Source organism: Saccostrea echinata, unplaced genomic scaffold, assembly GCF_033153115.1.
Source record: "Saccostrea echinata isolate AGI-Se365-2 ecotype Australia unplaced genomic scaffold, CSIRO_AGI_Sech_v1 ptg000025l, whole genome shotgun sequence".
NCBI classification, from domain to species: Eukaryota; Metazoa; Mollusca; class Bivalvia; order Ostreida; family Ostreidae; genus Saccostrea; species Saccostrea echinata.
This window is the reverse complement of record NW_026889774.1, coordinates 10,209,025-10,236,430: the sequence shown is the minus strand read 5'-3', so window position 1 is coordinate 10,236,430 and position 27,406 is coordinate 10,209,025. Positions and strand designations below refer to the sequence as shown.

Genomic DNA, 27,406 nt, shown 5'->3' with positions numbered 1-27,406 from the left:
CAGTTTTGGTCTGATTTCAAAATAACTTGGCAAAAAAGTAGACTACACTAAGATACACAATTCTATACATATATATCTGTTTTTGATTCTGATGAAAGGTATTGCCATGGCTACTAAAAAAAGAAATTTCTGTGAAATACTTTCAAAATGCTACTCCTCCTACAGTTTTGGTCTGATTTCAATATAATTTGGCACTCAGGTAGACTACACTAAGAAACATAATTCTCTTTATCGTTTTTTTTTTTATTTCAATGAAACATAATGAAAGGTGTGCCTTGGTTACTAAAAATAGAAATTTCTGTGAAATACTTTAAAAATGCTACTCCTCCTACAGTTTTGGTCTGATTTCAATATAACTTGGCACATAAGTAGTCTTCACTAAGGCACACAATATTATTGTTTCAACATGTTCAAAGTTTCAAATCTAAGTGCTACTTTGCCCTTCCTTTGTTATAAGTACAATCCAGTAGAGCTATAGTATCATCAGCGACTTCTGGTTGATAGATACACAGTCAACAATATGGTCTAATGCATTGTCCACTAAAACGAAGCAGTTTCACTTTTCCAGAAATTCACAGTGCCATAATAGGCCCTAAGTGAACCTTATTCTTTTCTTGGGGATAAAATTTTGTTGTTTTGTCATCTAAGAAGGTTTCATGGGCATTTTTCATTGTTTCAAGAGTAACCCTATTCTATACATGTATATAGTCATATAAAAATTTTGTGTGGGATTTAATTTCATTGATAATTGTAAACCACAAAATAAATGAAATTGAACCCAAAAGAATATTTCTGCTTTTATCATGTTTATAGAATACATGAATGATGTCACAGTCTAGACTTTCTAGACTTTCCAAATGTCTCGCGTGGTTTGCACTCCATATTCAAGAATTCTGATCAAGTGACTGACTTCATGTCATTGAAAACTGAATGCTAGTTTCATTAGTATTTTCATTGGTAAATGTAAATATAACTTAATAGATCATTCTATAATTCCTACCTTGATGAAGGAGCAGCTATGAAAACTCAATCTTTATTGATCAGTCCTTTTCAAATGACAGGCTGATATTTATATAGGTATTGAAAACTGAATAGGTTTAATTATTTTAATGTCAAAATAACACAGTGACTGTGAATATGGGATATGGTGTGTACTTACAGTACCTGTAAAGTTCTAACAAATACTAGAATTATTTTTTTCAGAAACACTTTCAAGAATTTACCATCCTAGTTTTTTAAACACTTTAAAAGCAGAATTTGCTAAACCCTTTCAGTAACAAAAACTGTTTGCCTTAATTTATTTGACCTATGTAATAACTTCAGTTAATAAAAAGTTTGGTTCTTGGGTTGGCCAAAATGTATGTCATTGTAGCCTTTGAACCCAGTCAATAAATGTGTTTTTCTTTCGCATCGATGCTTGCATAATACTTATATGAAAAAAGAGAGAGAAAAAATTACTTATTGGCCTTAATTAAGGCATTGATAAATATTATTTATAAATTAAAGCATGCAACTAAATAATTAAGGGAAGGAATATTACACTGTATTTATGTTTTTTATTTATGTATAGTTGTATTAAAAAAACATTTTGCAGTGATGTATGAGTTTTCTGAAATGCATTTAATTTTACAGGCCAAAAATCTTGCAAGACTTGGAAAATTTCCACATGAGAGACTGAAATACAAAGGACAAAGTTTCTGATAAGTGACAAAATGACTCTTTATGTGAGTGGAATTCCAAAGATGACATGCAAGTCATCTGATGTGGAGAAACTTTTCAGCTCAGGTAATTAGAAGCTAGTATTTTAGTTAACGTCATTCTGCAATTGATGTGATTTACCACAATAGCTTTTCTAATAGAGATTTGCCTTCTGTCCATCATACTTGTCTTTAAATTATCTGTTAACTTCATGTGTTGTCAACATCTTTTAATTCTTTAGAATCAGTCCACTGTTCCTTTTTATAACAATTTTGTATGATTTAAGGTCTGATGACATGTTGCTTTAATACCTGTTTTGTATTTCTTCATATTAGTATACGACAAATTAATCATAATTATCATTATCTTGAGATTTTAAAACTGTTTTCAAAATGTCTATGTTTATTAATTATAAATCACCAAAAAATTGTTATATTGGCAATGCAAGTGATTTCCAGTAGGATTATGTTGTAAATAACATCCTCCGGTATCTTACACAAATGCCTGGTAAGGTAGCTTCATTTTTTGGGTGGAAATTTATCAAAGTAGCAATACTTCTATGACAAATTCTTGTAAAAAAATATGTATTATAAAGGTATGTGTCGCCTGTCCTTAAAGCATCCTGAAATCCTTCCAGAACAATTGTTTAATTTTTTTCAAAATAAAATTGTATTTGTATAAGAGAATAATTTAAGGTTTTGATTGCAATAAATGGTCAGTTATAAGGCTGATCAGTGGGAAAATGTTTCAAAACAATAATATAATAATTATTTTGTGATAGAAGAATCTACACACAGTCCAGTATAAAATGATAGGCATCCAGCTCACAGCTGGCCCTCATCTCATATTTAAATAACATTAGATTTAAAAGATGTTTATGAACTTCAAAAGTTAAAAGTCGATCTCTCTCTCTCAATTCTCAATTCATAGGCTTTGAGTTGATTAAAATGTTAGTTCCCCTATTTTGCTTATGTGGCAGATCTATTCATCACAATATGTGCAGGCCACTAAGTAACATCTAAAATTTAGGTGCCAGCTGGCTCATAATATTTTTAAATAGTTGTAAATGCAAATTTTTAGTCACCAGGCAAATATTTCTTTTGCGCCAATTTTAAAAGCTGATGTGTGTCAATGTAGGGACAGATGGAGGGGGTGTCTAGTACAAGTATATCTATGCCCTAGCTAATCTCCAGTCAGAATGGTTATGTAGGAGATATAATAGTAACTAGGAAATGTTCAAAGTAGAACTGTAATGCATTTGCCGAAAAATGAATGACAATTTTAAAACAATTTTAAAACATTATAAAGAAAAAATACCATAAAATATGTACTAGGCAGTTAAAATGTTAAATCCTACAAGCATACTTGTAAACTCTTCTATTAAAAAAAGAATAATAATTATTGATCATTTCCTTTTAAGAAAATTGAATCTAATCATGCTAATATTAATATTCTTTAAAAGTATGATGATACATGTATCTAGGATTGTTTTAAGCATTTTTTGATGTTGTCAGTCCTGTAACAGCACCTGGCTGTGCCAACAAATTGAATACCTCGCGTTAGTGAGGTATGATAATTTGTCGGCACAAACAGGTGGTGTTATAGGACCCACGACATCCAAAAATAAGAATTCAATGCTTATATTTCAGAGTTCTTGAAATCTTTTTTCTGCTGTCAGTCATTTGGACTGACTGCAATGTGAAGATTGCCAGTCCAGACAGATTTCTATCAGTCCAAAAAAAAAAAAAAAGATCAGTAAAAAGATGAAAACTGTATTTGAATTTTATCATCAATACAGTTTTTACCCTGCGTCAATACACTCTGTAGATTTCATGCTGATCTGATCGTCGTATAACAATTTTCATCGAATTCTCGTGGGGGTCGATTTTCTTCATAAGTTTTTAATCTAGTTTGATTTTCTCAGTTGGCTTAGCGCCGTCAACAAACTTGTTTTAACATATTATCAGTCATAGTTTGGCACTTGCGTTCATCGAAGAAGCCATTATGAGATACAGAAAAGCGTTTAACAGATTACGATCGGTATGTTATAGGGGATTCGTACGATTCTGTGTTTAGTCGGATTTTTGCAAGTTGCTCTGTCAACATATACCGGTCATTTGGACTGACACAGAACCTAAAGTAATCGGTCCTTGGTTGTTTTTATCGGTCTTGCCGACAGGACTGAAAGATTTCAAGAACTCTGATATTTACATTCTCTAATTTTCTCTCTTCATAATTCTTAATTTTGTCATGTTCGTTTTAAATCTTTATTATGAATTAAGCACCTTTCAGAACTGGTGTGATTAATAGACAAAAGAGCCGTTTGTGACACATGGAAAGTTAAAATAATGCAAATGAACATTGCGAGGGAAAAATTTGACAAATAATTTTTACCGCACAGTTTTTGTATTTTTACGATATTTAAAAGGATAATTCACAGTTTTTAAAGCTGACATGAATTCTTAAAAACGCAACATTTGCATTAATGTACGACTTGTTTCATACCAACTATTCCGCCATATTTCTTTCAGATACCTTGTCTTATTGTAACGATATATACCCAATTGCCCTCGTTACACTTGAGTGAATTTTTGGTTTGGCTATCGACGCGTGCACATCTCCGAAAGTAAAGTATTTGGGAACACATGAATTGATGAAAACATTTTAAAACCAGAACAGATAAAAACAGTCATAATGATAATTATGAATAATTATCGTTTTGAGTAACATAAATGCAAGTTTGGAAGAAAAAACAAAGTTGCGCGTGTTTTTTAAAAGCATACCAATATATGCACAATAAACTTGAAACGATACACAGTAAAACTCGTACAAACAATTTGCAATAATCTATCGTAAGAATGGAACAAACCACCACTTCACCAGCGTATTTCCTATGCATGTCCATATGCATTCAAATACAACTGATGCATATCGAGAGAACACGTAGAACACTGTAAACTTATTCATACCTGGAAATAGACCACTGTACCCGTTCGAAGATGTGCACATGCCGAATAATTTACACCTTGTATTCCATTTATTGAAATATGCATCACAAAAAGTAATAAACTCCATAAATAATCAACAGTAAACACATTGTCACTTCATCGTACAGCCTAGCACTCGAATACGCTTAGTCCGTGCTGATCAGATTTTGGTCAGGGAAAATATCAAAAATAAAAAAGGGAATTAGTATTAGCGCGACTGGGTAAAAAATAAGAAATCACTAAAAAAAAAAAGTTTGATTGCTGATTATGTGAAAACTAAACTAAGTAATTTTGTGTAAAAAATGATTTAGAACACGACATGAGAGCATTTAAGCAGAACACAAATTAACAAATATACACATATGTGGAGCGGGGGGGGGGGGGGGGGGGGGGTTACTCCCTTTTTTCAGAGTGTCTTTCAGGCACGTAGCATCTAAGAAATAATTCACACTTTACCTGAAAAATCTTTGACAAGCAAAAAAAAAAAAAAAAAAATTATGATAATTATGGATGGGGAGGGGCAATTTTATCAAGGATTTGACTATAGTGCAACAAAAAGTGGAGGAGATCAGCCTTTGAGTGTGTATCTCATACTAAACAGTAAAACATTATGCTCGGAAAAAGGGGGCATCCCCCACCCACGTGTTCGACAGGGATTTTTTTTATTTGAAGACTGGCTGCCCCCCCCCCCCCAACTCTAATCAACATTATTGTACATTGTACTCAAATATTTTTCTGCCGAAAATGATAGTATGAATAGAATCTGTCCCTCCCCTGACTACGGATTTTTTTAAATGCCTGTTTTCCTTCTTCATTCCCCCCAATTTTTAAGTTCCTAAAGTTTTTCGTTTGCTTGTGAATCATTTTACTGTCCCCGCTCCCCCTCGCATACACACATTTTGAGAAACGGTGCTACGTGCTTGTTTTATATGCATGTATAGAAAGTCTTTTCAGATTGGAGAGTTTCCGCAGGTAGTCTAAAATTGGGTACCTATTCAATTTCTTGTATTTTGAGAAAATCTTAAAAGATAGTTTAAGGATTACTTAAAACCTAAACCGCAAAGTTATAGATAAATATTTTTTGCATTTTCATACAAGTATACTCTCTCTCTCCCTCTCTCTTATATGTAAGCATCCATACATGTACATATGTAAGAGTAATAATGCATATAAAATCCGATGTAGTAAAAATCTTGGAAATGATATAGTCTTTAAAAGGGCAGATTGAGGAATTTTTCTGGGGCAGGGTGGATCAAACCTGCTGAAAAAAATTGTTTCCTTTTTTTGACACGCCAAAAAAAAAAAGGGAAAAGAAAAGAAGAAAAAAAAACCTACATACCCAAACGAAAAGGGAACAAAACAATTGTGAAAACTATATTTCACGGGAATGGAATTATGTGGACCCTTCTCGTGTACTTTCCAGAGGAAACAAATTCAGTTTTTTGTTTCTTTATACCTCCGAAGAGCACAGAGGGTTCCTACCAGAAATTATTTAGACAAGAAAAAAAAATCAAAATAAAAAAAAAAACTTTTGTGTGTGTGTGTGTTTGGGGGGGGGGGGGGGGGGGGGACTGTCAGGGGCACATTGTTTTCCTTTCCTATAAACTTTGACTATTAATTATATAATATTTAAAGAAATAATACACATGCACGCAACCATATTTTAATCATTCAGTCACATCACAAAATTTCTTTAAATATTATGTGTAGTTGTTAAAAAAAAAACTTATGTAATGTAATAATTAGTACTTTTGCATCGCCTCGTGATATCTTTGGCAATGCGCTCGAAGATTGTTGAATCACACCACTTCACATTTGGGTACACGGTAGAACTATTTCAATTATCAATATTACTTTGACATATACTAATAGTGTAATACTTACTCAACTTCAATATATACAAAAATATGTACTGTAGATTATTTTATATACACATAATTATGTCTGTGCTTGTTGGTAATTGTATCAATCGTGCTTGTAATTCGTGACGCCTAAAAGGGCCCTGTTTTGAAAATCTCTACAGAAACAAATTGTTCAGTGTGTGTTAATTTAAGATATATCAGTTTTATATCTAAAATAGTTGAGGCCAGTTCATTGCAAGTATATAAATATATTTGATCAAGGAAAATCCGACCTTTTTCCGACGTTTGTTTAAAATATATTGAAAAATGAATTCTACATATCCCCCCCTTTCATTTTCTTTAAAAGATGTAAGATCCGTAACAAGAATGTATGTTTATGTAATAAATTTATTGTAATAAAGTCACATTCATGAACATATTTACTACATGTACTGACAACAGTTAGTTCGATTTCTGAAACGTTTTATTTGCGTGACTATATTGTCTAATCAGGCAAATACCAGTGTCATTTCCACCTTCGATATTTTCCCTGACCAAAAATGCTGATCGGCAGGGACCACGTGTGTTCAAGTGCTAGTGACAATTTGTTTAGGTCGTTGAGTTATAAATGGAGTTATTTCTTCTGTGATGCATATTTCAATAAAAGGAAAATAGGAAGTAATTCTTTCGACATGTGCACATCCTTGTAGCGAGCTCTGTATTTCAGGCAGATGAGTATAAAGCGTTCGACGCATTTTCTCGGCATGCATGTATTACTTCAATGCGTAAGTTGCATAGTATGTGCTTATACCGTGTAGCATGCATAAAGCTCAACAGTACAGTGGGGTTTTTTTGGGAAAAAATACATGTGGTCGCTTCTTTATTGTTCAAATATATATGTAATGTATATCAAACATGCATTTGCCGTTTTGATTTTTATGCATTGCATCAAAATTATTCAAAATTTTTATATCCTTTCCAGTTTTCAGTAAAATTCCTAGTTTTGGTAGGATTGTTAGATTTATTGCATGTTCCAAAACTGCTTTATCGGAGATACAGGCCTATGTTTTCGGTCAGTTCATGACGTGTTCCAAAACTTTGCTATCGGAGATGTGTACATGCCGACAGCCAGGCTAGAAAATCACTCAAGTGTAAAAAGGCATCAGGGTTTATATAGCCGGTAAAATAAGTGAGCGAATCTGAAAGAAATATGGCGGAAAAGGGAGTGCGGGAATGAAATAAGTCGTACAAGGATGAAAATATCACATTTTTAAGAGTTCATGTCAGCTTTAATTAAATTGAGACTAACATGTACATTAATTTTGGTGTTCCTAGAGTATTGAAAGTGCATAGAGATCCTACTGTGTATTATTTTCTTCCTTGTTTCACGTACTCCTCCAAAAATAAATATTTTCTTGACTAATTTATTGAAAAACAAAGAAAAAGAATATATTGTAGGATTGTTGCATTCGTTACAAATCGCTTTTTATTCAAAATAACACAAACCAATTATATAATTTTTACAAAATAAACAATGAAGGGCTGGGTGGGCAGGGAAAACCAATGACACAAAACGACCTGCGATTCTTTGTAACGAACGTCGCATTAATTGAACATTTCCCAGTAAATGTATTTATAGTGAGCGCTAAAGGGCTCGTGCATGAAAAACCAGTATTCTTAAGATACGGAAATTCACGGAAAGTACCGAAGCTAAAAATGTAAAGAAATAATTAAATTTCTACCACACAGTAACAAGGTTTGGTGTGTGTTATAGAGATTTGAACATCGTAGATTTCCAATGAATTTCATAAGGAAAAATACACTGAATGTTAATATTACACAATAAACATTTTATGCTTGTCCGTACCATTACAACCTAACACTAATATGTAGACAATATTTCTAACGAGTGAGAATTTTATTAGCAAACAAATGACCACATCACCTGTCCATTTTACTGCATTTCACAATTGTCCATATTCTGGAACCAAAAATTACTGGGGACAGCTATTGTCTTATCTGGTCTACCTGAGCAGTCTGTATGCACTGACGTGACACAATATTTTGTTCGCATGTGCGCTGACTGATAAAAGAAACAATGAAGGTGGCAAAGAAAAAAAGAAATGCCCATTACTAAAATATGATTTTCTCCTCTTTTAAAATTTCTTTTGTCCAATTGTCTCTGTAGAAATATAATTGTTGAAAATGTTTATAGTTTTGGAATTTGATGATTGCCAAGTTACAGGGTAATTTAAATATGTCTCCAATTTGGTGATTTATGGCACCATGGCCAATTGTATGTATATTTTCCTAATCTTTTCAACAATACAAAACTCATTAAATCCATAAAACAGTTAATAATTTATCAAACTATTAACAGAATTTTTCAAATGCCCCTCATACTAAGCTTAAATAATTTCTTAAGTTGCCTCGCACCAAATGTCAGTAGCATAGAATGTGCTGTTTTTGAAATGTGCACACGTTTATTCTGAAAGTTCACATACACTAGCTGTAACTGCCTATATATTGACCATGCGCATTTTATAATTTTCCTTTATAATTAATAACTAAAGAAATTTAATAGCCAAATGCAAAGGATTAATAATTTTTTTTAATTTTATTAAGAATATAGAACAAATCAACAGATAAAAATGTCTGTTGGAATATATTTTTTAAAAACTTTTTAGCTCACCTGAGCCGAAGGCTCAAGTGAGCTTTTCTGATCAAAATTTGTCCGTTGTCTGTCGTCGTCGTCGGCGGCGGCATTGTTGTTGTTGTTGTCGTTGTAAACTTTTCACAATTTCATCTTCTTCTCCAGAACTACTGGGCCAATTTCAACCAAACTTGGCACAGAGTATCTGTGGGTGAAGGGGGTTCAAGTTTGTTCAAATGAAGGCCCACGCCTTCTTCCAAGGGGAGATAATCATGAATTCATGAAAAATTAATGGCATCATTTAAAAATCTTCTTCTCAAGAACCACTGTGCTTGAAAATATGAAACTTATATGGAAGCATCCTCAGGTAGTGTAGATTCAAGTTTGTTCAAATCATGACCACCGGGGGTAGGGTGGGGCCACAATGGGCGATCAAAGTCTTACATAGGAATATATAGGAAAATTCTTTAAAAATCTTCTTCTCAAGAACAGCAAAGCCATGATTGGTCATATTTATATGGAAGCATCCTCAGATAGTGTAGATTCAAGTTTGTTCAAATCATGACCCCCGGGTGTAGGGTGGGGCCACAATGGGCGATCAAAATTTTACATAGGAATATATAGGAAAACTCTTTAAAAATCTTCTTCTCAAGAACAGCAAAGCCATGATTGGTCATATTTATATGGAAGCATCCTCAGGTAATGTAGATTCAAATTTTGTTCAAATCATGACACCCCCCCCCCCCCCCAGGAGAATAGAGGGGCCATAACAGGGGATCATAGTTATACAAAGGAATATAAATGAAATATCAATAAAAAAATGTCTTCCTAAGAACAGCATAGCCATTATTTGTCATATTAATTCAAAAGCATCTCTTTGAAGTATAGATTCAAGTTCAAATTACCCCCCCCCCCCTCGAACCACTTTTATATCAAAACTTTTCAAGACTGAACTGATTTCTGCTTTTTCCTAACCAGAGTGCTCAGGTGAGCGATGTGGCCCCTGGGCCTCTTGTTTATTCTGCAATGTTCTGTTCAAATCTAAAAATGACAAATAATGCATATATATAAACAGAAAAAAATGGATACAAGACAATCATGGCTTGTAAATCACAATTTTCTAAGATTTTTGAGGGTTTACTTTTTTCCTAGCTGGCTTTTATTATTTTTTTTTTAGCTCACCTGAGCCGAAGGCTCAAGTGAGCTTTTCTGATCAAAATTTGTCCGTTGTCTGTCGTCGTTGTCGTCGTCGGCGTTGTTGTCGTTGTCGTTGTAAACTTTTCACAATTTCATCTTCTTCTCCAGAACTACTGGGCCAATTTCAACCAAACTTGGCACAGAGTATCCTTGGGTGAAGGGAATTCAAGTTTGTTCAAATGAAGGGCCACGCCTTCTTCCAAGGGGAGATAATCATGAATTCATGAAAAATTAATGGAATCATTTAAAAATCTTCTTCTCAAGAACCACTGTGCTTGAAAATATGAAACTTATGTAGAAGCATCCTCAGGTAGTGTAGATTCAAGTTTGTTCCAATCATGACCCCCGGGGGTAGGGTGGGGCCACAATGGGCGATCAAAGTTTTACATAGGAATATATAGGAAAACTCTTTAAAAATCTTCTTCTCAAGAACAGCAAAGCCATGATTGGTCATATTTATATGGAAGCATCCTCAGTTAGTGTAGATTCAAGTTTGTTCAAATCATGACCCCCAGGGGTAGGGTGGGGCCACAATGGATGATCAAATTTTAAATAGGAATATATAGGAAAACTCTTTAAAAATCTTCTTCTCAAGAACAGCAAAGCCATGATTGGTTATATTTATGTAGTAGCATCCTCAATAGTGTAGATTCAAGTTTGTTCAAATCATGACCCCCGGGGGTAGGGTGGGGCCACAATGGGCGATCAAAGTTTTACATAGGAATATGTAGGAAAATTCTTTAAAAATCTTCTTCTCAAGAACAGCAAAGCAATGAATGGTTATATTTATATGGAAGCATCCTCAGGTAGTGTAGATTCAAATTTGTTCCAATCATGACTCCCGGGGGTAGGGTGGGGCCACAATGGGCGATCTAAGTTTTAAATAAGAATACATAGGAAAAATCTGTAAAAATCTTGTTCACAAGAACAACAAAGCCATGATTGGTCATATTTACATGGAAGCATCCTCAAGTAGTGCAGGTTCAAGTTTGTTCCAATCATGACCCCCGAGGGTAAGGTGGAGCCACAATGGGTGATTAAAGTTTTACATAAAATACATAGGAAAAATTTATAAAAATCTTTTTCTCTAGAACAGCAAAGCCATGATTGTTTTTTTTTATGGGTGCATCCTCAGGTAGTGTAGATTCAAGTTTGTTTAAATCATGACCCCCCCCCCCCCAGGTGTAGGGTGGGGCCACAATGGGCGATCAAAGTTTTACATAGGAATACATAGGAAAAAGCAAGCCTTTTAAAATCTTCTTCTGAAGAACAGTAAAGCAATAATTAGTCATATTTAAATGCAAGCATCCTCAGGTAATGTAGATTCAAATTTTGTTCAAATCATGACCCCTAAGAGAATAGAGGGGCCATAACAGGGGATCATAGTTATACAAAGGAATACAAATGATATATCAATAAAAAACAGGGAATTATTTAATCTTAGACTAATTATAAATCCTGGATTTTCAGAAAATTTTGAAATCAGGTGTAGTGCCTGAAGACTAACTTAGTTTTGCTTGAAATTATCAGTTTTCACTGTAGTAGATACTGTCTAAATGGGTAAGTGTGTATATAAGAAGCTAATATAATTGAATTATTGTTTATTTTTATTCATTCATGTTTTTATTGTGTTCCAATTTCATATTTTTATTGTTTATTTTCAGTCATAATGATTATTTCTAGGGTAAATGTCTTTTATGCAGTGTATCTGGTGTTCTACTGTTGTAGCTGTAGAAAATAATGACGCATGCGCAGATGGGGGTTAGTCGATGCCTGGCATCAAAAAACGACTAACCCCCATCTGCACATGCGTCATTATTTTCTCGCTAAATTCTGCAGTTTTCTGCAATCAAACGGCGATATTAAAATAATCCATCGAATTTCCGTCATTAAATTATGCTACGACTCCACTGTTATCGCAAAACGTTCCTTCCGAGTTGTAGATATCCGTTAAACATTGCCAACAACGCACTGCTTCATAGTCCCCATGAATGAAGACCCGACTGAAGAAATGACTCGCAGCAAACGAAAATACATACCGATGCGTATTCAGCACGACAACTGCAAACACTTACATATGTTTTCACAATCGTAACAACTTTTAAATCCAACTAAATGGTCAGAAAAACGCAGCGATGTAAACACTACCAAATTTACAGCAGCTTCCTTGTGCAGACAATCATTCCTCGACGTCACAGTTGTAAAATACGACGTTACAGATACACTGTTTTCCCGAACTTTTCTAATGCAAAATGGCGATTAAGCATTGTACGTAATATAAGGTATACTGTCTTTGTTGTTCAGCACACGTACTTTTAATTTTTTGTAAAAAGTTCTCCTTTAACCAGGTAATTGAATATCACAAGAGGAAAGGAAAGTGGAATGTCTTAAGTACAGAAATCGGTCTTTGAAATTTAGTGTGCAAATCGAGAGTTTTAAAGCCATTGTGACGTCACCCTCAATAATTTGTAACAGATCAGTGAAATCTCACACATGAATCAATAAAAAAATAATAATTAAGAGTTAAACTGTGGAAAACATTAGTTTGAAGTCTTGTGTACTATAAACAAATTCCCAAGCCTGTGTGACATTACTCTTAAACTTGCAATGACGGGGAACAGACAAAAATACTGCGTCATAGATATAATAATAACAGTATTTAGATACACCAGTCTAATTAATCCACCCTATGTCCTCTTTTCTTGTACTTTACAAACGTGTTTTTTTTAGACAGAATCCCCCCCCCCCCCCTTGGCGAAAAACGGATCGAGTACTCGGTTCAAATATTTTTTCTTTCTTTTTTTTTTTAAATTTTCATCATCAATATATATTTGTACTGGCTCAAAAAAAATATTGAACAAGTTAAATTGATGCAAAGCATCAAATAGACCTCAAAACTATATAAAGCAAAAGTATATAAAGCATTCTGAAGTATTTCCAAAAGAAAGAATAAAAAAAAAATGCATTTATGGCAGAATCTTAGAGAGGTGGATCTAAAAAAAAAACTTAATATTTTCTTCAGTCGCATGTCTGATGCACCATGGAATTAAGTGGGTTTTTTTTTATAGCCTTAAAATATTTCTTAATCTAGTGAGAATCCATAGTGTGCAAGTCTTTCTAAGACACTGCGAGTTACCCCATACCCTGCATATTTCAATTGCCCATTGATTGATTGATTGATTGTATATTGTTTTACGTCCCATTCGAGAATCTTTCACTCATATAGAGACGTCACCATATACCGGTGAAGGGCTTCAAGTTTTGACCTTTACTCGGCACTCAGGGCCATTGAGCAGAGAGGGATCTTTATCGTACCAACGCCTGCCGTGACACGGGGCCTCGGTTTTTAAGGTCTCATCCGAAAGACCCGCAACTTTCACTTCAAAGTGCCGAGCGCATGGCGAAGGAACAGTTGCTACCTATTTTTTTATCGACTTAGGTCTGTCGCGGCCGAGATTCGAACTCACGACCTCCCGATCACGGAGCGAGCGCTCTACCGACTGAGCTACCGTGACCGGTTAATTGCCCATTGAGGAGAAGGTAAACATGGCCTATTTACACCCTTCTTACGTTCAAAGGCAACATTCTCAATATTCTAAATTTTAATTCTTTTCCCCAGATACTCTTCTTCCTATCTATGCCCTAAAATTAGTCCATTCCACCCCGTTCTCATCCTAAGACATATGGGGGGGGGGGCTGCGTTTTGGTGGTCAATGAAATATTGAATTTATGCCTAACCCCCTCCCCCCCCCCCCCCCCCACCGAAAAAATTTAAAGGCGTCATGTTGTTCCCTAAAAATAAAATTTAAAGCTTTAATCTTAAATCTGTAAAAGTTTTGGATCCTTACTGCTGACATCATTGTCTCGGATAATGTAAAGATAACTGTAAGCCAGCGTTAATTGCGCTTTGACTGAATTCAGTCTACATACAGCTACACCAGAGAAAATCCACAGAATTTCTTCCTATGTAGAAAAGTACATCTTTGTGATAGATTTTTACACTTGTTAGACTTTTCTGTGTATTTTTTATCCCCTCGCAATGGAGTTGCGTGTTTGTGGGTGAGTGACATAGTTCTGTGCGAAACGGAAGTGACGTAATTTGCATTGGGATCGATGTCGGATGCTGCCTTGACTTATGGATAATAAATTGCGCAGCTCGATCACTAGCGCTTCATGAAAAATATGCCTACGTGCAAGTCTGTGTGATTTACACACCAGTAAATCACACAAAACTTAAAAGCATTCCTTATATTTACATTTTACAAGTTTAAAAGAACCATTGATATACTCAATATCTAAATTTCTTACTGCCCTATATCGTTACATTTTTATTAATGTCTCTGTAGCCTCATTGTGACGCCACTTTAGCGCGAGTTTCACCGTGTATATTTCTACGCGTGAGTATGACTTTCAAATCAATTTCACAATTGGCTTAGTAGAAAAACACAGCAAATGTAAATATTATATTATAGTATGCTGCTAATCTATTATTGTTATCATTTTCTTTAGCTTCATGTGGTTTTCTACCCTCTCAATCTTCCATTTATACCTACATGTTAAATATAACATGGTTAATATTCTACCATATTACAATATTTTAATATTATTTAATTAAATATGATCTTACTGTAATAATTGTATTCGTCCTCTGAGGGCCCTTGATTGGTGAATAAACATACTACATGTATTATACATCATATTTCAACAACAAGGGAATGGGAAGGGGCTGTAAATTCTGTCTTTCCATATAGCGTTCCTGCATTGATGATGGTTTTTCTGCTCGATGTTCACAGGCTCGACTTGTAGTACTAGTAATGCAGTGCTGGATTTTCAAACTCGCAATCGCATGGCAATATTGTATAGGAAAAGTTCATGTCACATTTTGATAAAATTGGGGAAAAAAAATTAATGATAGTGAAGGTAACATAATGTAAGCAAAATCATATAATTGTTCTTTCCTTGCTGGGAAAATTGTTAGACTGGAGTAATGCTTTTATTATATGCACAGTATTATTTCTTCTTCGAACAACATTTAACACTTAACATGGAGGTTTACAATTCCTTAATTTTGTTGATACCAATGTAGAATAAATATTATCAGTAATGTTAACCTTTTTTTATATGCTATTTTTAAATATCTCGTTTCGGCTGATGCATAAAAAGAGAGATTTCTTTTTATTGACAAGCAGACCAGTAAAATGCTGGGGGGGGGGGTTGTTTTTAAGTATAGTTTTTCACTGTAGTAAATCTTTATTTAAATGCTTCCTGCAGTCTCCCCATTTTGTTGCAGCATTAAGATCGAGCACTCGCAAATTCCTGCAGTTGAAAAAGAAATGTACTAATGTACCCCCCCCCCCTCTCGAAATAGGTGTTTTGAATTTGGAGACTAGCATTTTTTTTACTGCATAAACATGATAAATATTGCATCTCAAAGTAATTGCCCCCAAAAAATCTCAGTAAATGCTAATGATAGATTTATAATTAAGCTGTCAGTGCATAATATCAAATAAAGTAGTTCGTCGTATAATGTAAGCGTTATTGTTTATATTTGCCGTGACATGGAATCAGCAACATGTACAAGCTTATCCTTTAAAAAGAAAGCTGATCTAGCGCTGGGGCCATCATAAAACACAGAAGTAGATATCTGAACCATTGGTTTAAGTTGCTGAATCGATTAATTATAAATAAAAAGGCATAGTGAACTGGGGGGGGGGGGGTCAGTTCAGAAAGGTGAATCCAGAGTGGGCTTCACATCGGCAATGGCATTACTCATTAGTCATGTTATAAGCATTCTGTAGTTTACTGTAATTTAAATTTTGAGGTGAAACGTAAGAGATCAGTAGAACCAATGAGCACTTAGTTTAAAAATATTCCAGTGTGGTACTGTTTTGTAGCAATTGCATCTTCTCGGGTCTTTCCGGCAAGCTCGGCAAGCATATCCAAGGTTGTTATCCGAGCGTGTCGGAAAGTAGTTAAGAAAAGCTAGATATTTATCATAATTTTAGAATTAACTGATATCTTCATTCTTTGCATTATTAGACCTAAGTAACTGTTACTTTTCGTACATTTATGTACAGGTTAAACAACAAAGCACGAATCTTTTAAAGATAATGAAACGAAATTGTCATGGTACAATTTATCTACAGTTGTATTCCCAGAATGCCCTACCATTAGGTCGAGCATGCGTACTCCAGAAAAAAGAGTAATGTAGTCGCCAGCGAACCGATCACAAAAAATTAACAAGTAAAATTGATGCAAAGCATCAAATCGGCCGCAAACAAAATTTAGCATTTTCAAAAAGTACTTTCCCAGTTAAGCATCCAAGAAAGCACAAGATATTCGAAGCTGAAAGCAGGATCGTTTTTTTTTTTTTCAGACTGTCTTCAACGCAAAAACTAAATAAATAAAAATTAAGAAATAAAAAAATAAAGAAATAGAAATTCAAGTACATTTGTTCATCAAATTGATTCCTCAATTTAATAAAGTCAGTGATAAATGATAAAAATTTCTTGAGATGATGCCGATGATGATTTCTGCAGTGTAGACTATGCTGCACGACGCAGTGCAAAATGTAGAAGAATTATCCTTGTGTCATTCGCAACTGTAGCATATTCAAAGCAATATTTGCTTGTTGCACAACTTTTCAACTTTTATTCATCATATATTTTACCACTTAATTATCATCCGGAAAATCATAACGATTTGTGTTCATATCTTACTCACTCCCAGGTTGGGGAGTACCTATTGTTAACTCTTCTTATATAATCATAAATTAATAATTATCTGAAGAGAAATGAAAATGGAATATAAAAACACAATAAAGAAATTTTTCAAAGCAAATTTTCCGCATAATTCACTCATCATTTTTTTTTTTTACATGTTATCATTAAAGAATAATTTTACTGAACAAATAGAAAAATAACGTCTCGTTTCCACATGTGCATTTTCTAACACAACCACAAATAGATCGGCCGCTGCTTCGGCCGATAATAAAGAGAGAAAATATGTAGTAAAATTTGTTGTGACACCACGATAATTTATTTTTGATACATCACATTTCAGTAGTAATCATTAATATTGTATCATCACGTAACATAGATCCAGGGTAGTATGATGATCCACGTGGAAAGATTGCTGCCGATTTCTTCTTTGTTTCCTTCTCCAACTGTAATTGGCAAAATGGCAGCAAGAACATTTTAATTAAGTTTTTTTTTTGTTCAGCGTCCATTCATCTTTCAGAAATCTACCCATCTATATAGTTTTTACTATTTTAGGAGCGATAATGGATCGACAAAAGGAAAACTAAGTGTTTTTCATAATAAACAAAGAAAAAATTAAATATTCTAAAAATCACGGTAATGCCTAAAATGAATACACTTGCACTTGGATGGTGTTGTATTTTCGCTGTATTTTCCTCAAATGTTACCGATGGTGAAAACGCAAAGTACACTTCAAATTATTTTGAATAAATAAATGCATATATTCAGTACTTCGATATAAACACAAACACTGGGCTAATCCAGGAGAGGTGAGGTAACAGCACTTAAAACGACATCAATATTTGAAAAATAAAGAGCTTAATTAAGCATTTAAAATTTCAATTGAAGTTTTTGCAGATAGAGACAGATAGGAGGACAGACGGGACAAAAGCATTATGCCACCATCTAAGTTCGTCGGGGGAAAATATTCCTCTAGGAAATTCTTCTGAGTTTCATAGTTAAAATTGTTGGCACATTCAATCTCATTTAACAAGCATGCATTCAAATCTCAATAGTTTGGATACATAACTCGAAATGTCTGCTTGTATGTTGTTTAACGTCCCTCTCGAGAATTTTTCACTCGTATGGAGACGCCACCACTTGCCGGTGGAGAGCTGCAAATTTTGACCTATACTAGGCACTTAGGGCCATTGAGCAGTAGAAGATCTTTTTCGTGCCAGCACCTACTGCGACATGAATCCTCGGTTTATATAGTCTTATTCGAAGGACTGGTCTCCACGTCCCTTAGTGGATTCGAACCTGCGACGTAAGGATCAACTACTCCGCAACTCTAGAGCAGACGTTCTAACCACTTCGCCACCCTAACGACTAACTCAAAATGAAGTACATGTATATAATCACTAGTTAAAAATATTAAACAAATGCTAGTATTTGTGTTTGTAATTCATTAAACTAGAGTTCACAGGATATTCAAATATTATCTTTACTTTCAAAAAAAAAAATCTTCATCTGCCTTATTTGTGTATTAAACAGGGGCTTGAAAATGAAGCGCAAAGCATAATCACTTAAAAATGAAATGACAGTACATTAGATATATGACGTTTTGTGTGAAAACACTATCAAGCACACTTTACAGAGTGGATTGATCATGTGTTTAAAAAAAAGGGGGGGGGGGAGAGGGATGATCGTCCAAGTAACTATATGCTAATTCTTACAGACAAAGGGTAAAGCATTAATTCATGTTTGTGGCCACAAAATCCATGACTTCAAAACTTTTTATCTGGATTGCACAAAGAAAAAAAAATCATTCAAAAGAATTCACAAATGATTTGCTGGCATCATGAGGAATAAACCAGGCACGAAGCATCGTTTTTCAAGAAATGGGGGATAATTGATGACGTCTGAAAAATTTTGACAAGCATACCCCCTTCCCTGAAAAAAGAAAACAAATAAAAGGAAAATACCAAAACTTGCAAAACTTATTTCGGGGGGGGGGGGGCAATTTATTACCATTAAACCTGCTGAAGAGACTTCTATACAATATCCAGGAACCTTGCTAATGCCCTTAAGTACAAAACAGTAAAGCTTCAGTCTCATCAGACACTTCTATTGTTTTAAATACAGATGGAATTGCAGGTACATGTATTGAGATGCATACATACATGTTATACGTTACCTTAGATTTTTGTAACATGATTTTCACCTCTAATTTTACATACTCAGTAAATTAAAATGGTATCAGATAAAAATATACAAAACACAGTATGACTATATTTCATTTAACCGAAATCCAAGGCTTGATGCGCGAGTCAAAGGAGGACGAAATGTGTGTGTAATCTCTTAATTATTTGTCTTTACAAAATTCAGGAGGCAAAGACATGTTATGCTATTACTTTTGTTTAATTCGTTTTAGACTTTCCGATGAGGATGACAGTTATTGGAATAATAATAAATAACTTAACATGCAACTTCTGGAAATACAAGTACTGTACCCCCCCCCCCTTTTTTTTATTTTTGTTGAATGGATTATTCAGTAAAGGTCGACAAAATATTCTCATGGTGTTTTTGATAAATATTAAAATGGTTCTTGAAGGAATCTAACTTGCGAAGAACAAAATAAAACACTCACGGCCAGCACCAAGACCATTTGACAGACTAATCGATTTATGAAAGTATCTTTTAATGATCGAGTTTTCACTTGATAAAAATATATGTAAGCTTCTCTGAAACAAAAATCGTAAACAAAGTTTTAAACTTCAGAATGTTTTAAATGTAGAAGAACTGCTCTCTTAGACGATAGAAACTGAGCAATTGTCATTTAACGGAACTAAAAGCACAGCACTTCCTTGAGCAGTGTTTGGTAACACCCCCCCCCCCCAACTGCCCTTCTTTTCCTCGGCAATTCTGAGTGACATTTCCTTCACAGGTGGCCTGGCAGGTATAATAGTTCTAGTAAAACTGATGAGCATGTTATATCTCTATATTGCTATTCATAATTAAATAGATATGTGTAGCACAAGAGTTTTGATGGAAATGTGCTACATGTATTACATTTGTATATTTGAAGAATTTTTCCCCGTTAATGACAGATCTACTAGAAATTATAGGGAAAGAATGGAGCGACTAATAGTTTATTCGGGGGATATCATACATGTACTTAAAATACGTCGACAGTAACATATCTTTATACTCATTCCATATACTTCGATTTTTCGGCAAGTGACAATATCGCTAAGATTTTAGTCGAACTTATAATCTACAGTGAAGGGAACTAATTTTGTTACATAAACCAGCATTAGCATAAGCATTAGTAGCATCAGGATCGAGCTAGCATCAGCATTTAAAAAACAGCATTACCAGGATCAGCATCAGCAAGCAAAGGATAAAACCAGCATTGACCTACATAAAATCAGCATTATCCTACTAGCATCAGAAAATCAATGAGTTTTAATTCAGTAAAAAATTAAAAAAAAAAGAAAGAATATTGGTTAAAGTATTCACATTATTGATACATAGTGAGATATTATGATCAAATAATTGTAAAAGGCACTTTTATTGCTTTAAACGGCAATGCTGAAATTCATTATCTACTTCCGGTAGCATGATGCTACTTCCGGTAGCATTGACCTAATTATAAAACAGCATCAGGATAAGGATTACTAGCATTAAATCAGCAAGCAAAGGAAGTATTCAAATCAGCAAGCAAAGGAAGCATTCAAATCAGCATCGATGCTGTAACAAAATTAGTTTCCTGCACTGTATAAAGTCTAGTTAAAAATTATTAAAAGCGATTTCATATCCATATATCTCGGATGAACCAACGGTAAATATTTATAGAAATGTCTCTTGCACCTGTGCTCAATGGAGGATTTCAAGGGGATGTTGGGGAGGATGTCCGCAACAACCCCTACACCCCCTCCCCCTTTCACACAAATACACACAGAAACACACTAAAAATTCTTACAATACATCTTAATTTTGCTTGCATAAGACTCTATAAAAAAAGTGTGAACAAAAGCATGTGTGACTTTCGATATTTTAATAGAGAAAATTACGAATTTCACCGAGTATACGGGAGCATTTTTCCTGGTGGGGGTAGGTATCTAGAATTTTTTAAAAAATATTTAATATAAAAAAGGGGATCATTATCCAGTATCATATAAAATCGCTGGGGATTTATAGATATTTTAAGAGAAATCCATTTGCTATTTGCTAAGGGACCTGTATAAAGGATAAGAAGTCGACCCCCACCCTATTCCAGTCACCCCCCCCCCCCCGTTCCAGTAAACCCACTTCTAGTTAGTTCTTGCTCATACACAAATCAATCAATAAAAGGGTTCAATACAAATTTATTTCGGGGGCAGGTTGGGTATCTCAAATAAACGGATTATCTACAGTATATTTACATGTACATCAAGTACTAACTATCATATTGTATTACATGTACATCAAGTACTACTATATTAATGCTGCCTTGTGGAGGATTGTTGTGCCTTACACCTGATTAATCAGTAATAATTTGTTTATAGTACACAAGACTTCAAACTAATGTTTTCCACAGTTTAACTCTTTATTATTATTTTTTTTATTGATTCATGTGTGAGATTTCACTGATCTGTTACAAATTATTGAGGGTGACGTCACAATGGCTTTAAAACTCTCGATTTGCACACTAAATATGCACCTCTTAGCTGGAGGTGAAACAAGTGGGCGGATCATGGATCTTCAAATTTCAAAGACCGATTTCTGTACTTAAGACATTCCACTTCCCTTTCCTCTTGTGATATTCAATTACCTGGTTAAAGGAGAACTTTTTACAAACAATTAAAAGTACGTGTGCTGAACAACAAAGACAGTATACCTTATATTACGTACAATGCTTAATCGCCATTTTGCATTAGAAAAGTTCGGGAAAACAGTGTATCTGTGACGTCGTATTTTACAACTGTGACGTCGAGGAGTGGTTGTCTGCATAAGGAAGCTGCTGTAAATTTGGTAGTGTTTACATCGCTGCGTTTTTCTGACCATTTAGTTGGATTTAAAAGTTGTTACGATTGTGAAAACATATGTAAGTGTTTGCAGTTGTCGTGCTGAATACGCATCGGTATGTATTTTCGTTTGCTGCGAGTCATTTCTTCAGTCGGGTCTTCATTCATGGGGACTATGAAGCAGTGCGTTGTTGGCAATGTTTAACGGATATCTACAACTCGGAAGGAACGTTTTGCGATAACAGTGGAGTTGTAGCATAATTTAATGACGGAAATTCGATGGATTATTTTAATATCGCCGTTTGATTGCAGAAAACTGCAGAATTTAGCGAGAAAATAATGACGCATGCGCAGATGGGGGTTAGTCGTTTTTTGATGCCAGGCATCGACTAACCCCCATCTGCGCATGCGTCATTATTTTCTACAGATACAACAGTAGAACACCAGATACACTGCATAAAAGACATTTACCCTAGAAATAATAATTATGACTGAAAATAAACAATAAAAATATGAAATTGGAACACAATAAAAACATGAATGAATAAAATTAAACAATAATTCAATTATATTAGCTTCTTAGATACACACTTACCCATTTAGACAGTATCTACTACAGTGAAAACTGATAATTTCAAGCAAAACTAAGTTAGTCTTCAGGCACTACACCTGATTTCAAAATTTTCTGAAAATCCAGGATTTATAATTAATCTAAGATTAAATAATTCCCTGTTAAAAATTGTCTTCCTAAGAACAGCATAGCCATTATTTGTCATATTAATTCAAAAGCATCCCTTTGAAGTATAGATTCAAGTTCAAATTAACCCCATCCCCCCTCGAACCACTTTTATATCAAAACTTTTCAAGACTGAACTGATTTCTGCTTTTTCCTAACCAGAGTGCTCAGGTGAGCGATGTGGCCCTTGGGCCTCTTGTTTTAAATTAACATGCATTTTACAATTATTTCTGGCTAATTTTGACCCTTGATATATTCCATGATTAGGCACACGTATTAATAAGCAGACATCCTTAAGAGATTCAAATTTATTCAAATCTCTAGAGCTAAGAAATAATATTAAAAAATTGGAAACTCAATGAAAATTATTCAAATTTAATGATACATGTAAATATTTATTTTTTAATAATTATTTCTTGATAATTTCATTGTTCTTATTTTCTTCTTCAAGTTGCTCAGTTAAAAAGAGTTGAATTTAATACGGAAAAGGTAAGAATACAGTTTCATTATATATCATATTATGAATTAAATCATGATTGATGTATTCTATTGTGTTTCTGTAATATATTTGTATTTTGTTATTATAAACAATTCAATTACTCAGCTACTTACAGTCCCTGAAACGTTCTACTTTCCCATTTTTCCGTTCGCTTACCGTTCATTCACTGTGCGCTCACCGTGCGTTCACCGTGCGTTTACCGTTCGCTCTCCGTTCACAGTTTTGCGTTCAGCGTTCACCGTGCGCTCGCGTTCACCATTCACAAAGCGTTCAGCATTCGCTCTTCGTTCGTTCACTTTGCGTTCACCTTGCGTTCAGCGTTCACTTATCGTTCAGTCTTTATTGTCATTCGGAACTCCAAAGTGAATGGACTTATCTTTTTTTAAGTAAGGATTTACAAATTTAATAATTAACATATCGTGTTTAAAGAAAAAAATATCTACAATATTTATTTTTATTATTCTTACTTAGCTGTTAGGTTATTTATTAAATTTATCTGGAAAATAAATGTTTTTATAAGTACATGTATGTACCTATGTAGAACGATGCTGAAAAATTAAATTTAAATACAGGCAATATACAGATGCTTCAAGCACTGCAACATTTTGTTGTTATGTTAAAGACAACAAATCATTAATGGATAGATAATAACCGAAGTCAATTAATTTACCAACTTCAGCAGAAATACGAAAATATTTATTTCTAACACACTTTTTTTCAAATAATACAGAAATACATGTTAGAACTACCCCTGCGAAAGTATCAAGAATAATTCTTGAACTTTTAAGAAAAGTTCATGAATTATTTTTTTGAATCTGCTCATGAAATATTCATGAAGATCCTATGAAGTTAAAATTGGACATTCATGATTTCGTGAATTTTATTCATGAAAACCAAGTTAAAGAATATTCATGAATAGTGGGTTGTTCATGAACTACTTACTACTCTTGAAAATTCATGAACTTGCTTATAGAATTCATGAAATCATAGTGTCCAATTTTATGATCTTTCATGAACATTTCAGGAACTTTTTAAGAATATTATTCTTGAATTACATAATTTGACAGAAGGCCAAATTACTGTGAGTACCCTCAAAATACATGTACATAAATATTCTATTCAAAATTTGATATTATATAAATAATGACTACAATATTCTAAACTAAATGCTATGTATTAATTCACTGAATTTATAAATGTATACAGCTTTTAGCCAACACACTCTTAAACAATTACATGTACAGCCTGGATCAGTTTCAGAATCTTAAACAACGCTTGTGTTCTTCTTTTGGCACGTTCAAGTAAGTCAGATGCCTGTGGTGCATTTGTTATCCCTGTCAACTTTGCTTCTTGACATTCCAAAAATGAATTTTTCTCTATGGGTGTCTGCTGGATCACTCATTAATTCATCCAAAATTGAAATCCGTCCTTTAAATCATGATGTGGTAATTTTTTTCTTATGCTCTTTTACAATAGGCCTTGTTTTTCTCTTCACTCTCCCTTAAAATACATATACATGTATATAAATGATATGCCAAATAGAAATAAATATTACAGGGAACAGGATACTTTTAAATGATATGGGAATTGCGGTGATGCTGCAACTGGAGGCCAGAAAAAATATAGGAATTACCTGTCTTTTATACAGAACACTTGGTCTTTAATTTTTGAAGAGTCAGGAATCCTCAGGGACGAGTCAAAGTCAATTTGTTCTAATCTGTAAAGAAAATTTAAAAATGATTTTTAATAGTTTCAATTTAGAATCAAGTTTCCTTTTTTTCTTCAATTAGAGCTAGACCGTGGGCACACAGGGGTATGTATGCATTCCCCTTCCATTTTTTAGCTCTTCTGAGCCAAAGGCTCAAAGAGCTAATGCTATGGCCATTTGTGCGGTGTGCGGCGTGCGGTGTGCGTAAACTTTTTAGAATATGGGCCATAACTCAAGAACCCCTTGGCCAATTATTGTCAAATTTGTCACAAGGTATCCTTGGCCCAAGGGCTCCCTTTTATACTAAAACTGGGGTTGTGACCCTTTAACAAGGGGAGATAATTAGGAAAATAGAAACAAAAGTACTGGTTGCTAAAAAATCTTCTTCTCAAGAACCACTGGGCAGATTATAACCAAACTTACACAAAAGGATGAGGATATGTTGTAGATTAAAATTTGCATGGGGATTTACCCTGGGGCAAAGGGTGTGGTCTCAAGGTCACTTCAAAGTTGACCAAAAATTACATTTTATTAAAATGTTGATATTTTGCTTACTATAAGGACTAGGATCATCAAATCTTGTCAGTTGATGTATCTAAGGACCTCATATCATGTTGACTCAAAAGTAGGTCACGGTGACCTACTTTTTAAATTTTGCGGCCATTCTTTTTCAAAATGATTTAAAGGCATATTTTGAACAATTTAAGGCCTATGATCATCAAACTTTGTCAGTTGATGTATTTTGGGTCCTCAAAGTACGTCAACTAAAAAGTAGGTCACCTTGACCTATTTTTTGAATTTTATGGCTTATCTATTTCAAAACAATTAAGGTCATTAATTTGAATACCGAGAGGTTTAGAATCATTAAATCTTGTAAGATGATGCATCTTGGGGCCATAAAACATATTTATTAAAAAGTAGGTCACAGTGACCTACTTTTTGAACTTTGCAGGCATTTGATTTCAAAGCATTTTAGAGGCATTATTTGGACATTTTAAGTTCTATGATCATAAAACTTTGTAAGATGATGCATCTTGGGTCCTCAAAAAAGGTCAACTGAAAAGTAGGTCATCGTGACCTACTTCTCAATTTATATGACTATAATTTAATATTTCAGGTATTAATTGGCTTAGAATCATCAAACTTTGTCAGTTGATGCATCTTGGGTCTTCGGAGTAGGTCGACTAAAAAAGTAGGTCACCATGACCTACTTTTGAAAATTTTTGGCTTTAATTAAATATATGGGGTACTAATTGGCTTAGAATCATCAAACTTTGTCAGTTGATGACTTTTGGGTCTTCGGAGAAGGTCGACTAAAAAGTAGGTCACCGTGACCTACTTGCAAAAATTTATGGCTTTAATTAAATATTTCGGGTACTAATTGGCTTAGAATCATAAAACTTTGTCAGTTCATGTGTCTTGGGTCCTTGGAGTGCAACAAGTGAAAAGTAGGTCATGGTGACCTACTTTTGAAATTTTATGGCTGTATTTAATATTTTCAGGAATTATTTGGCTTAGAATCGTCAAAATTTGTCAGTTGATGCATCTTTGGGAGTAGATTGACTGAAAAGTAGGTCATTGTGACCTACTTTTGAAAATTTATGGCTTTAATTAAATATTTCAGGTACTAATTGGCTTAGAATCATTAAACTTTGTCAATTGATGCGTCTTGGGTCCTCAGAGTACAGCAACTGAAAAGTAGGTTACGGTGACCTACTTTTAAAAACTTATGGCTTTAATTAAATATTTTGGGTACTTATTGGCTTAGAATCATCAAACTTTGTCAGTTGATGCATCTTGGGTCCTTGGAGTACGACAACTGAAAAGTAGGTCACGGTGACCTACTTTTGAAATTTTATGGCTGTATTTAATATTTTCAGGAATTATTTGCCTTAGAATCATCAAAATTTGTCAGTTGATGCATCTTTGGGAGTAGATTGACTGAAAAGTAGGTCACTGTGACCTACTTTTGAAAATTTATGGCTTTAATTAAATATTTTGGGTACTTATTGGCTTAGAATCATCAAACTTCGTCAGTCGATGTATCTTTGGTCCTCGGAGTACAGCAACTGAAAAGTAGGTCACCGTGACCTACTTTTGAAAATTTATGGCTTTAATTAAATATTTCAGGTACTAATTGGCTTAAAATCATCAAACTTTGTCAATTGATGCATCTTGGGTCCTTGGAGTACAACAATTGAAAAGTAGGTCACTTTGACCTACTTATAAAATTTTATGGTTATAATTTTAAGAAATATTTTAGGTATTAATTGGCTTAGAATCATCAAACTTAGTTGATGGGTCTTTAGAGAATGACAAGTGATAAGTAGGTCACCATGACCAACTCTCAGGTACTAATTGGCTTAGAATCATCTTGGGT

At 34.1% G+C, this 27,406-nt stretch overlaps 1 protein-coding gene and 1 non-coding gene across 2 annotated transcripts in view; one reads left to right on the top strand and one right to left on the bottom strand.

The window, feature by feature from the left end:
• LOC133192877 (sterile alpha motif domain-containing protein 9-like) overlaps positions 1–27,406 on the top strand; it is a 54,611-nt gene that overhangs the window by 1,673 nt on the left and 25,532 nt on the right. Inside the window, exons 2-3 of the mRNA XM_061328881.1 lie at positions 1,633–1,785; positions 23,271–23,308. Coding sequence (XP_061184865.1) covers positions 1,713–1,785; positions 23,271–23,308 — 111 coding nt within the window. The 5' untranslated portion in view covers positions 1,633–1,712. The remainder of the gene's footprint in view (positions 1–1,632; positions 1,786–23,270; positions 23,309–27,406) is intronic.
• Positions 13,819–13,891, bottom strand: Trnat-cgu (transfer RNA threonine (anticodon CGU)). Its single transcript has one exon. It is a non-coding gene; the product is annotated as a tRNA-Thr (tRNA).